This window comes from Chaetodon auriga, chromosome 6, assembly GCF_051107435.1.
Source record: "Chaetodon auriga isolate fChaAug3 chromosome 6, fChaAug3.hap1, whole genome shotgun sequence".
Classification (NCBI taxonomy): domain Eukaryota; kingdom Metazoa; phylum Chordata; class Actinopteri; order Chaetodontiformes; family Chaetodontidae; genus Chaetodon; species Chaetodon auriga.
The window spans coordinates 585,001-597,500 of NC_135079.1; the positions used below are offsets into that span (position 1 = coordinate 585,001).

At 42.7% G+C, this 12,500-nt stretch overlaps 2 protein-coding genes across 3 annotated transcripts in view; one reads left to right on the top strand and one right to left on the bottom strand.

Annotated features, from left to right (window-relative positions):
- Nucleotides 1–219, top strand: part of gramd2ab (GRAM domain containing 2Ab) — a 21,691-nt gene extending 21,472 nt beyond the window's left edge. Inside the window, exon 12 of the mRNA XM_076733967.1 lies at nt 1–219. This exon is cut by the window's left edge and continues 1,127 nt beyond it. The gene's annotated coding sequence lies outside the window, so the exon portion shown is untranslated.
- A 2,968-nt stretch (nt 220–3,187) lies between these two features.
- Nucleotides 3,188–12,500, bottom strand: part of prr5l (proline rich 5 like) — a 21,103-nt gene continuing 11,790 nt past the window's right edge. Inside the window, exons 3-9 of one of the 2 annotated variants that reach the window (XM_076732501.1) lie at nt 11,977–12,057; nt 11,570–11,618; nt 9,946–10,003; nt 9,625–9,716; nt 7,446–7,583; nt 6,849–6,966; nt 3,188–4,050 (exon numbers count right to left, since the gene is read on the bottom strand). In XM_076732501.1, the coding sequence (XP_076588616.1) occupies nt 3,689–4,050; nt 6,849–6,966; nt 7,446–7,583; nt 9,625–9,716; nt 9,946–10,003; nt 11,570–11,618; nt 11,977–12,057 (898 nt within the window). In that variant the 3' untranslated portion in view covers nt 3,188–3,688. The remainder of the gene's footprint in view (nt 4,051–6,848; nt 6,967–7,445; nt 7,584–9,624; nt 9,717–9,945; nt 10,004–11,569; nt 11,619–11,976; nt 12,058–12,500) is intronic. The other variant, XM_076732499.1, reaches the window with a different exon arrangement.

Genomic DNA, 12,500 nt, shown 5'->3' on the forward strand with positions numbered 1-12,500 from the left:
GACACGAGACGGTGTTAGCTGTTAGCTCGGCTGAAGCTAAGAGGTTTATGTGATGAAGCATGAAGAAGAGGAGGAGGAAAAGAGACACTGAGCTGTTTGGATGTCACACTGGAGTTTCTCTTTTAACTCATCGTAGATCTGCTGTAACACAAAAATCACTAATCAACATGTTTCCATCTCCTGCGTCGTCTTTAATGAATAAAATGAAAGTCTGGAATGAAATGAAAGTTGTCTCTTTGAAAAGCATCGACTCCACTACATTCACCTGACGGCTTCAGGTCCAAGTTACTCTTTTTCTTTTGGAGAACACCTGAGACGTATGTTTAGAAAAACATGTCAAATATTCAGTTTGTGTCGTATTGTTAGAAGAAGAAGAAGAAGAAGAAGAAGAAGAAGAAGACCTGCTTCACTTATTTCACACGTCTGGTTTGTTCTTAATGTCTTCAAAATGAAAAACTCACCAGCAGAAGACTTCTGTCAAGTCATTAACATGTCACATTGTTAACATGTCGTTAACATGTCACATTGTTAACATATCATGAACATGTCACATCGTTAACATATCATTAACATGTCATTCATTCATGTCGGTAACGTCATTAACATGTCACATCGGTAACTTGTCAAGTCATTAACATGTCACATCGTTAACTTGTCAAGTCATTAACATGTCACATCGTTAACTTGTCAAGTCATTAACATGTCACATCGTTAACATGTCACATTGTTAACTTGTCAAGTCATTAACACGTCACATTGTTAACATGTCACATCGTTAACATGTCATTAACATGTCACATCGGTAACATGTCGTTAACATGTCACATCGTTAACATGTTGTTAACATGTCACATTGTTAACATATCATTAACATGTCACATTGTTAACATATCATTAACATGTCACATCGTTAACATATCATTAACATATTAACATGTCACATCGGTAACATGTCATTAACATGTCACATTGTTAACATATCATTAACATGTCACATCGGTAACATATCATTAACATGTCACATCGTTAACATATCATTAACATATTAACATGTCACATCGGTAACATGTCATTAACATGTCACATCGGTAACTTGTCAAGTCATTAACATGTCACATCGTTAACTTGTCAAGTCATTAACATGTCACATCGGTAACAAGTCATTAACATGTCACATCGTCAACATGTCACATCGTTAACATGTCATTAACATGTCACATCGTTAACTTGTCAAGTCATTAACATGTCACATTGTTAACATGTCATTAACATGTCACATCGTTAACTTGTCAAGTCATTAACATGTCACATCGGTAACAAGTCATTAACATGTCACATCGTCAACATGTCACATCGTTAACATGTCATTAACATGTCACATCGTTAACTTGTCAAGTCATTAACATGTCACATTGTTAACATGTCACATCGTTAACATGTCATTAACATGTCACATCGTTAACATGTCATTAACATGTCACATCGTTAACTTGTCAAGTCATTAACATGTCACATCGGTAACAAGTCATTAACATGTCACATCGTCAACATGTCACATCGTTAACATGTCATTAACATGTCACATCGTTAACTTGTCAAGTCATTAACATGTCACATTGTTAACATGTCACATCGTTAACATGTCATTAACATGTCACATCGTTAACATGTCATTAACATGTCACATCGTTAACTTGTCAAGTCATTAACATGTCACATTGTTAAAATGTCACATTGTTAACATGTCACATTGTTAACATGTCATTAACATGTCACATCGTTAACATGTCATTAACATGTCACATCGTTAACTTGTCAAGTCATTAACATGTCACATTGTTAACATGTCACATTGTTAACATGTCACATTGTTAACATGTCATTAACATGTCACATCGTTAACATGTCATTAACATGTCACATCGTTAACTTGTCAAGTCATTAACATGTCACATTGTTAACATGTCACATTGTTAACATGTCATTAACATGTCACATCGTTAACATGTCATTAACATGTCACATCGTTAACTTGTCAAGTCATTAACATGTCACATTGTTAACATGTCACATCGTTAACATGTCATTAACATGTCACATCGTTAACATGTCATTAACATGTCACATCGTTAACTTGTCAAGTCATTAACATGTCACATTGTTAACATGTCACATTGTTAACATGTCACATTGTTAACATGTCATTAACATGTCACATCGTTAACATGTCATTAACATGTCACATCGTTAACTTGTCAAGTCATTAACATGTCACATTGTTAACATGTCACATTGTTAACATGTCACATTGTTAACATGTCATTAACATGTCACATCGTTAACATGTCATTAACATGTCACATCGTTAACATGTCATTAACATGTCACATCGTTAACTTGTCAAGTCATTAACATGTCACATTGTTAACATGTCACATTGTTAACATGTCATTAACATGTCACATCGTTAACATGTCATTAACATGTCACATCGTTAACTTGTCAAGTCATTAACATGTCACATTGTTAACATGTCACATTGTTAACATGTCATTAACATGTCACATCGTTAACATGTCATTAACATGTCACATCGTTAACTTGTCAAGTCATTAACATGTCACATTGTTAACATGTCACATCGTTAACATGTCATTAACATGTCACATCGTTAACATGTCATTAACATGTCACATCGTTAACTTGTCAAGTCATTAACACGTCACATCTAATCTGGTTTCATCTTGTTTTGCTGAAGGTTTCTTGTCTACTCACTGAAATCAGCTCAGATAAGTTCAGGATTCAGTTCCGGAGTCGAGTCGATCTCTTGCACCAGGAAGGAAGCAGAGGACTTAGATGTGAGGATTAGGTGACCTTTGACCTCTGACCTCCTTTGACAGCCTTGGTCAGAGGTCAAAGGTCAAGCTGTGAAGAAGCAGTTTAAGCTGCTCTGTGACAGTTGAGCATGATTCTGTTTCTCTGCTGAGAACATCCACGTTCATTCATTCATTCATTCATTCATTCATTTCAACTCATTCATTTCCTTAAACAGTGGAAACATGAATTCTACTCCCCAGTTTAAAGTTAGAGATGTTTCATGGGTTGATTTTAAGTTCATTTACACATAAAATGTCAGTTTTCATTCACTCAAACTTAATTTTTGGGATAAATCAGAAACACGTCCTTAACTTTCTAACAATGGAATCTTTATTTTTCACTAACAATCCTAAAAACATATTTACATGACCAGAGCAGGTCGGAGCAGGACCAGAACCTGCAGTCCGGCTCAGTCCACAGGACAGACACACAGCCTGATCCCAGACCAGCACTGCTTCACTTCAACAGCAGACTGACTGGTTCCCAGTACAGATCCTGAGCCAGAGCCGCTCTCCTGCTGGGAGCTGTGGGATGGATGAACACTTCCTGTCTCCGTTGACGGCTTCCTGTCTTCTGTCTCTGCTCATGTTGACTCCTGTTTCTTGTGTCATCCGCTGGTTTCCTGTTTCTCGTCTCTTGTTGCTCAGGTTTGTTTCCGTTTTCCAACTCGTCTTTTTATTTCCTCTCTCGTCATCCTGAAGTTTATTATCACGTAGATTACCATAATGTCCTGTTACTTCCTGTCCCTGTCCTCGTTTCCTCTGCCGTTGCGTAGCGTCTCACGTGTCCATTGTCTCACTAGCCACTCCAGCTAGCAGATGACTCCTCCCCTCGGAGACTCCACCATGTCCGGTTGGCTGGAGAACGGCCTGGGATTCATCGGCCCTCCCCCGACCAAAAACCCCACGTCTCCGTCACACCCTCCCACCCCGCCGTCCTTCTCCGTCCCAGCATGCATCCTGCCCGACGCCGACAGCAGCTGGACGTCGGAGTGCGCGTTGGCCACCGTGTGACGCCGCACGCCGCCGGACTTCTCCAGGTACGCCTCGCCCTCCTGCTCCACCAGCGGGGCCAGAGACGACGAGTCGGAGGAGTTGTGATGCTGAGTGACGGTGATCTCTGGCTGCGACTGGTTGCCTAGCAATGACCCAGAGGTCCGCAGATGTCGGGACTCTGGATGAGGAGACAGGAAGCCAAGAGTGAGTGAACACGACCGCAGGAAACTTTGATTTCACGGTTCAAGGTCATAATTCACGTCCAAACGTTTCAAAAAATTATGAATAGGTCAGATTGATTCATATCAAACATTTAAAGATTTAAAGATGGATCCTGACCTGAGAAGAACACACGCTCAGAAAAAACAAATCAACAACAACATCCGACAAAGAACCAATAAAATAAATCAAAGAGTCGCACAAACATCAAGTTTTCAAATGTCCAGGAGAAATGAAAGAGTCTGACTGAATGTGAAGACCTGAAGCCTGAAAGAGCGTACGTATACGTATAGAATACACGTGTACAAATATACGTATAGAATACACATGTACAAATATACGTATAGAATACACGTGTGCAAATATACGTATAGAATACACGTGTACAAATATACGTATAGAATACACGCACACAAATATACGTACAGAATACACGTATACATATATACGCATAGAATACATGTATACATATACACGTATAGAGTATGTGAGGCGGAGAACCATCACATCATGTAGTTTAGTGAGAGAGTGGCAGCTTTAACAGCAGAGCTGTGCAGATCGATATGATGAGGTCGTGGTTTGATGATGCTGATAGAACATCTTCACTGTCATGTTTGACTTCTGTCACTTTCACTAGTTTAACTTGGCCTCTTTTCATCTGTTTGTTGTAATGAAGGACTTAAAACGTGAGTTCCTGCTGGCTGTTTTCATATATTAGCTGTATTATTGGAGCGAGGGATTAGTACTTTAATCTCTAATCTGGGGCTTTGGTTGTGGCGAGTTTACGAGAGGTTTGAGTCTGTTTGTGAAACCTGCTCGAAGGAATTACACATTCCCTCCTGAAGCAAAGCTGCTGCTGCTCGCAGCCCGAACACACACACATTCAGTTTGGAACACAGCAGCAGCAGATTTCTGTTAGCATCTGTTAGCCACACTGCTAAAAGTCGACCACACAGGAGCGAAGAAAGAGAGAGCTGAAATGGAAAGAAGCATTTGTTGCTCTTAAAGATAACTGTGTGACAGGTGCGGCACACTTCGAGTTCTTTCATTCACAAACGACCTGCTGGAACGAAAGCACAGCAGCAGATTAAGCAGCTCACCTCCCTGCTGACAGGATTAAACAGCATATTACTATGGAGCCACGCCCCCGACCTCTGACCTCTGAAACAGTTCGAGCGGCTGCTCGGGACCTCAGATAAATACTTAACAACGATGGCAAAGACTGATCTCCCTCTTTGTTGTTCTGTTATTGAACAAACTGCTGGTTTTACATCTTTTAGCTTATTAATATAACTGTGTGCTGCTGTGAAGCCGCTGTGAGCAGCGACTGGTGGGAGAACGTTTCATGTTTCCATGTTCAGGAGAGCCACTGCTAAAACAACATCCACAACAACAACAACAACAACAACAACAACATCCACAACAACAACAATAACATCATCAACAACAACATCCACAACAACAACATCATCCACAACAACAACATCATCCACAACAACAACAATAACATCATCAACAATATCCACAACAACATCATCAACAACATCCACAACAACGACGACAACAACAACATCATCCACAACAACATCAACAACATCCACAACAACAACAATAACATCATCAACAACAACATCCACAACAACAACAACATCATCCACAACAACAACAACAATAACATCATCAACAATATCCACAACAACATCATCAACAACAACATCCACAACAACGACGTCAACAACACCAACAACAAGAACATCATTAACAACAACATCCACAACAACATCAACAATAACATCATCAACAACATCCACAACAACAACAACAACAACAACAATAACATCATCAACAACATCCACAACAACAACATCAACAATAACATCATCAACAACAACAACATCATGATCATCATCATCAACAACAATAACATCAACAATAACATCATCATCAACAACAATAACATCAACAATAACATCATCATCAACAACATCCACAACAACAACAACATTCGGAATAATAATAATAGCACCGTATATCCTTTAATAAAACTTGTATTCAAATAAGAGCCAGGTCTCTTATAGAGGCCGGGGATTAAAAGTGTGGACAGAGTCCTGTCAGCTGTCATATTGTGTGTTTTCCAACAAGTCATGATGTATATTTCCACTTCTATTTCTAAGACTGAATATAACCATGCTGTTTTTGACACCTCGTGTACTGTTAGTATTAACAGCGTAATGACGTTCCTCTGACGGGGCAAACGAGAGTGGACGAAAACGAGGCTTTGTCAGAAAAAATGACCAATATGTGGAATTAGAAATAAAGACCTGCCTCTAATACAAGCCTGCTTCAAATAAAGGCCTGGTACCTTCTGCAGTCGAGGTAGCTACTTCAGGAATTATTGATTATTATTCCAATAATTTATACAGCACATTAAAACAAAGCTGCAGAGTGCTTTACATTAAGTGAGTGAAGCTTGATTCTGAGTTTATTAAAGTTGCTGCTAACAGTAACTTTCAATGTCAAGCTGTCGATTCATCTGTCAATAATTTTCTGGATGAATAATTTGGTCTAGAAATTGTCACAGAAACACAATAATAATAATATAACATATAATAATATGATATCAGCTCTTTTTTCTGTGTTGAGTACTTTTATCTTTAATGTTTAAATTATCATTAAATGACACTACGTTAAACTTAGATACTTTACCAACAGTAACATTTGAAGTAAAGGATCTGAAGCCTGCTCGGAGGTACCGACCTAACAGCAGCTGGTTTCTCTTGTGCAGAACGTTGCTGAGATATGGAGACACGATGATCTCCACCAGACGCTCCAACTGGTAATACTCCAAACTGGGACTGCCAGACTCATGGATACCCTGAGAGGAAGGAAAGTTTGTTAACCTTTATTATCACAGACAGTGGAGAGATGAGTGAATATGAGGCAGTACAAAGGGCCCCAGTCAGGTCTGAACCCGGGACGCTGGGACTCCGGGTTCAGAGGTCCTGAAGAGACGATAAGTGAACAGGAAGGTGGGTTGATGTTAAATTTCTGCCTTTCTGAGGAACAATTAGAGGTTCATACTTCATACATTCATACATTAATAATCTACTTAATCTATTCATGAATTAATTAGGTTAATTGATCCAGTAATGAAGTGCCATCAACAAAAACAAAGAGAAACGTTGGACACAAAACTCCAAGTTAACCGAACTCGTTTGGAAGAGAAAACAAAGGCGACGGGAAAATTAAAATCCTCAATGTTTAAACATCCATCACAGGTTAAAGACACACTTCCTGTTTCAATAACAAATCAATTATTCTCTAAGATTGGTACAAATGTGTGCATGAGTTCACCTGCAGCACCAACAGCATCTGAGTGACAGGTGGAGGGACGGAGGACGCAGTTACCAGGACCTCCTCCAGGTGGAGCTTCAGCAGCACCAGGTCTCTGAAGGCCAACAGAGCCATCTGCCTCACCGTGAGCTCCTGACCCTGAACACACACACACACACACACACACACACACACACACACACACACAGAGTCAGATACACCTGAGCAGTAGTTCAGAGCTCAGCACGCTAATCCAATGACCTCCTGACTCAAATGATCCAAGACAGTTTAAGGATTTCAGTGAACGACTTTAGTTCCTCTGGGAAACACCACACAACACACACACACACGCACGCACATGCACGCACACACACATGCACACACACACACACACACACACACACACACACACACACTGCGGTCACACCTGTGTTGTGTTGGGATTGCTGGTCTCTGCTGTAGATTAACAGGCTGGTCCTGAGCTGCTCTGTATGGAGACATCTACGACAGCGGCCATGCTAGCAGCCATGCTAGCAGCCATGCTAGCAGCTCTGTGCGTAGCCATGTGGTGCTTTGAGCTAAATGCTAACATGCTGATGCTATAACAGTAATCATTATGCAGCTCTGTTGAACATAACGTGTACATGAAAATCTGCTTCTTTCAATGAACTGAGCAGCTTGTTCAAACCTAGAAGACCAATCAGGATGCTTTATCCACATTTCTATGGCAACACGGCTCTCCAGAATGTCTTAACTACGTGAAGTGGTCTTGATTAATGGAGTCTGAGATTCTGATCGTTCATTACCTGCAGAGGGACTTAATGAGTGCTTTCAGCCTGAAGCTGCTTCACTTTAGTCTCATGTTTCAGTTTGCAGTTCGTATTGAAAGCTCTTAAAAATGATGAAACACTGGAATCAATCAATTCAGATGATCAACTTCATATTTCTGCACCACGACCTCCAGAGAGCATCGTGGGAAACTACAGGTGTTCACAGCAGCTGTTAATGTGTCAGATCCATGCAAGCAGAGTACGGAAACCTTTACCTGCGTGCACAGGTGAACAGTGTGAGCACACCTGAGCAGGCTGATTCACAGTAAACCTGCCTAAATCTCCAGAGGCTGTATCACTTTACAGGCTGCGGCAGAAGCTACAGCGCTATCGACCAACAGGAGATCTCAGATTTTAAGGCAGCGCCTCCTCTCAACTAACAGCTAGCTTAGCTCAGCAAAAAGACTGGAAACAGGAGGATAACAGTTAGCTTAGCTTAGCATAAAGACTGGAAACACGAGAGAAAGCTATCTGATTTTAGCTTAAGGCTGGAAACAGCTAGCTTAGCTTAACATAAAGACTGGAAACAGGGGCAAACAGCTAGTTTAGCTTAGCACAAACATTGGAAAAGCCAAAGCTCCCTAACTAACACGTTGTGTCTGTTTAAGTCAGTAGACGAAACAACCTGTCGTGGTTATTTTCTTCGCCGGCACAGTAACTTCCTGGAGTTCACCAGTTGGCTGGTTTATCGTTCCTGTCCCGGTCTGTCACTCAAAGCTGTCTGTTATAACCTGCTGCTCTTTAAGGTAAAACAAGGTTTTTAAACGTCTGATGACGTCAGACACTTTATGGATCACATGATCCACTAACAGAGAAAATAATCATGAGCTGCAGCTTAGGATAAACTCTACGACTATATTAATATTACATAACACATTATTATTATTAGTAGTAGTAGTAGTAGTAGTAGTAGTGTTATTATTATTATTATTATTATTATTATTATTATTACTCTATAAGTATTAGTGTGTAAGACGCGTTGTACTGCTGTATCTCATGGAGGTTGGCGTGTCTTCATCATCTTGTGTTAACCTTACTTCTGTGCCCGTTTTACTTCCTGTTTGTCTTTTAACTGTTTCCGTCTTTAAACTGAAGAGCTGCAGCTCTGATTGGTCCACACGGCCTGCTTCACAGTTCTCACACGGCAACATTAATGAGGTTTATGAGCCGATCTGCTGTCATGCATTAGCCACAGCGTTAGCTAGCTGACAGCTAGCTCGGCTAGCTAACTGTGTGTTGAAGCAGCACAAACGGCTAAATGTTCTGACCGTCACCATGACGATCAGAGCAGTGACATAACTGATGACATCAGCGCGGCTCTGATGTTCAGTCCTCCAGCTGTGCATGTGTGTGTGTGTGTGCGTGCGTACCTGGACAGGGTAGAAAATGGCCTGCAGGGTCGGGAGCGTCTCTGTGAAGAATCTGTCCCACATTTTGGCGAGGACGGCGAGCTGCTCATCACCTACGGGACAATACGGGTGGTTACCATGGAAACCCATCACAAGCAGGACTCTGGTGTGGTGTAAACACGCCGAGCGTCCTCCATCGAACAGTCACGTCCACGAAGACAAGCAGAACACTAAAACTTATTTCAGGAGCAACGACGACGCATCGTTTTCTCTTCCTGTTTGTTCTGAGCGGAGCGGACGGCGAGGACCAATCAAAGCTCACCAAACACCCAGCAGGCTCACCTGAGTGGAGGAGGACCTGATCCAGGACTTCAGACAGACCTCGAGTCAGCAGCTGGTTCTGAAACACAGACACGACAACACACATGCACGCGCGCACGCACACACACGCACGCACGCACACACGCGCACACACACGCACACACACATACATACATATACACACACACACACACACACACACACACACACACACATAACTCTTTAAATGTGTTATTGTTTTTTACTCTACTGGTTTTTACTGTCTTCATGTCCACTGGTCGTCTTGTCTCATTCCTGGTGTGTGTTGGTAGAAATCTGTGTGACCGCTAACGTGTGTCTCTCGTCTGGAGACTGTAAACTGTCCTAATCTGTCCTAAAGCTGTTGGACAAACACGTTAAGCTCCAGTAAACCTGAAGACGTTCCTGTGCTGCGGCTTCACTCTGAGAATCTGCTGAGTCATCGTCGCACAGATTCATTTGGTAAAAACAGGAAATGACCTAACGTGACCTTGAGGGACACGAAGGTCATCGTCTCGCTCGACATTTTATGTGGACGTCAAAGTTCAAACGAGCCTTTTCCAGAGTTCAGATCATTGAGGACAGACGGACGGCGAGTCGTCTCCGGATGTGGACAGGACGGACGCGTCAGCTCTGAGACTGTCCGGTGCGTCACAGGCAGGTGGGACAGGAAGACGTCCTGTGACTGACAGGAAGTCCTCCTCTGGCTCATCGTCTTCATCACCAGCCGCTGATCTCTCTGCCTGAAGGCCGAGTCCAGCAGCCACAGACGGCGAGCTCAGATCACCTCAGACCGCCGACCACGCCGCCAGTCCACTTAAGAAAGGATTCTGGTCCCAGACTTCGTCCACAGACCGTCCTGCGTCTCACCTGCTCTGTAGGCTGAACATCAGGCCTGAACCTGAACCTCACACTGAATGACGAGACCACATGAGACCAGATCCAGCTGCTGGGGTTTGTGGACTCTGTCAGTCTGATAACTTAAAGATGAGGCAGTAACCTCGGGCCACTTTGTGACTTAATGGTGACTTTAAGTGCTGAACCCGGATCCTAAACCTGGACTGACGGGACTGGACTGGTCACTGAAGGATTTTGCTTGTTTCTGGTTGGTGTTTTGACAAAGATTGATCTCACTTTCATGTCTGCGCAGAAAATATGAAGGTGCAGCCACCAGCTGGTTAGCTTAGCTTAGCTTAGCTTATCTTAGCTTAGCTTAGCTTAGCTTAGCGTAAAGAGCAGAAACAGCAGGAAGAAGCAAGCCGACCATTTTTAAAGACTACATGTCATTTCACATGATTGAGATATATATATTTATAGTTTATAGTTTATTATTCAGCTGCACAATAATGACCAAATCTGAGACCTTTGGCAAAAACATTTCCACTGAGGGATTATTCTACGCTCAAATCTGAGAAAACGCATCATTATCAGACCGTTTTCTACCCTTTAAAAATGATAAGTGATGGTTCAAGTTTAACTGTCACAAATACAGACACAGGAAGTGAGCGACCACATTGGCATCAGCTGGTGTTTCCTCTGACGGTGAAGACGAACGGGTTCTGGATGAAGCTGCTGGTTCGACTGTCGGGTTTATTACATAAAGACAGGAAGTAAAGAATGAAAATACCTGGAAGTAGTCAGTGATGAAAGAGCCCATCTCCGTTTTAAGAAGCCACCTGCAAAGACATGAAGGAGTTCAGAAAGGAAGACCGACAGCATGTTCCCCTCCTCATCCTCACACAGCGAAGAAACAGGAAGTTCCTGTTCCAGGAGTCAAACTGAACCTAAAGATCTGAGATCGATGGGTACGCACGCAAACCAGATCCCCAAACCAGATTCACCACGAAACAAAAAGCTGCTCTCACAGAGGATCATCATTCATTTCAAGTTTTCAAACCTTCTGAACTCCTTTTGTGGGTCAGAGGAGACATAAAACCACGAAAAGCTGCAGTCTGAGGGACCCGTGGCGCCTTGAATGGACCCAGTCTCTTCACTGCTCGTGTTCGTCTCACTGAAGAGACGAAGGCTCCTCACCTGATGCTCTCGTTAAGAGTGTACAGCTCGTTGGACTGCAGCTCTCCACCCTGGAACACCTTGATCACAGCTGATTGGACGCTGAGGACACACAAAGAAACACAGGCAAGGTCAGAGGTCAACACAACATGAGTCATAGAAGCTGCGCGTCCTGCGACCGAGACCTTCATTAAACCAGCTGTGGAAACAGACGCAGAAGACGTCCAGCATCAGAGGACGTCCAGTCCACCATCAGAGGACGTCCAGCATCAGAGGACGTCCAGTCCATCAGAGGAAGTCCACCATCAGAGGACGTCCAGCATCAGAGAACGTCCAGTCCACCATCAGAGGACGTCCAGCATCAGAGGACGTCCAGTCCATCAGAGGACGTCCACCATCAGAGGACGTCCAGCATCAGAGAACGTCCAGTCCACCATCAGAGAACGTCCAGTCCACCATCAGAGGACGTCCAGCATCAGAGGACGTCCAGTCCATCAGAGGACGTCCACCATCAGAGGACGTCCAGCATCAGAGAACGTCCAGTC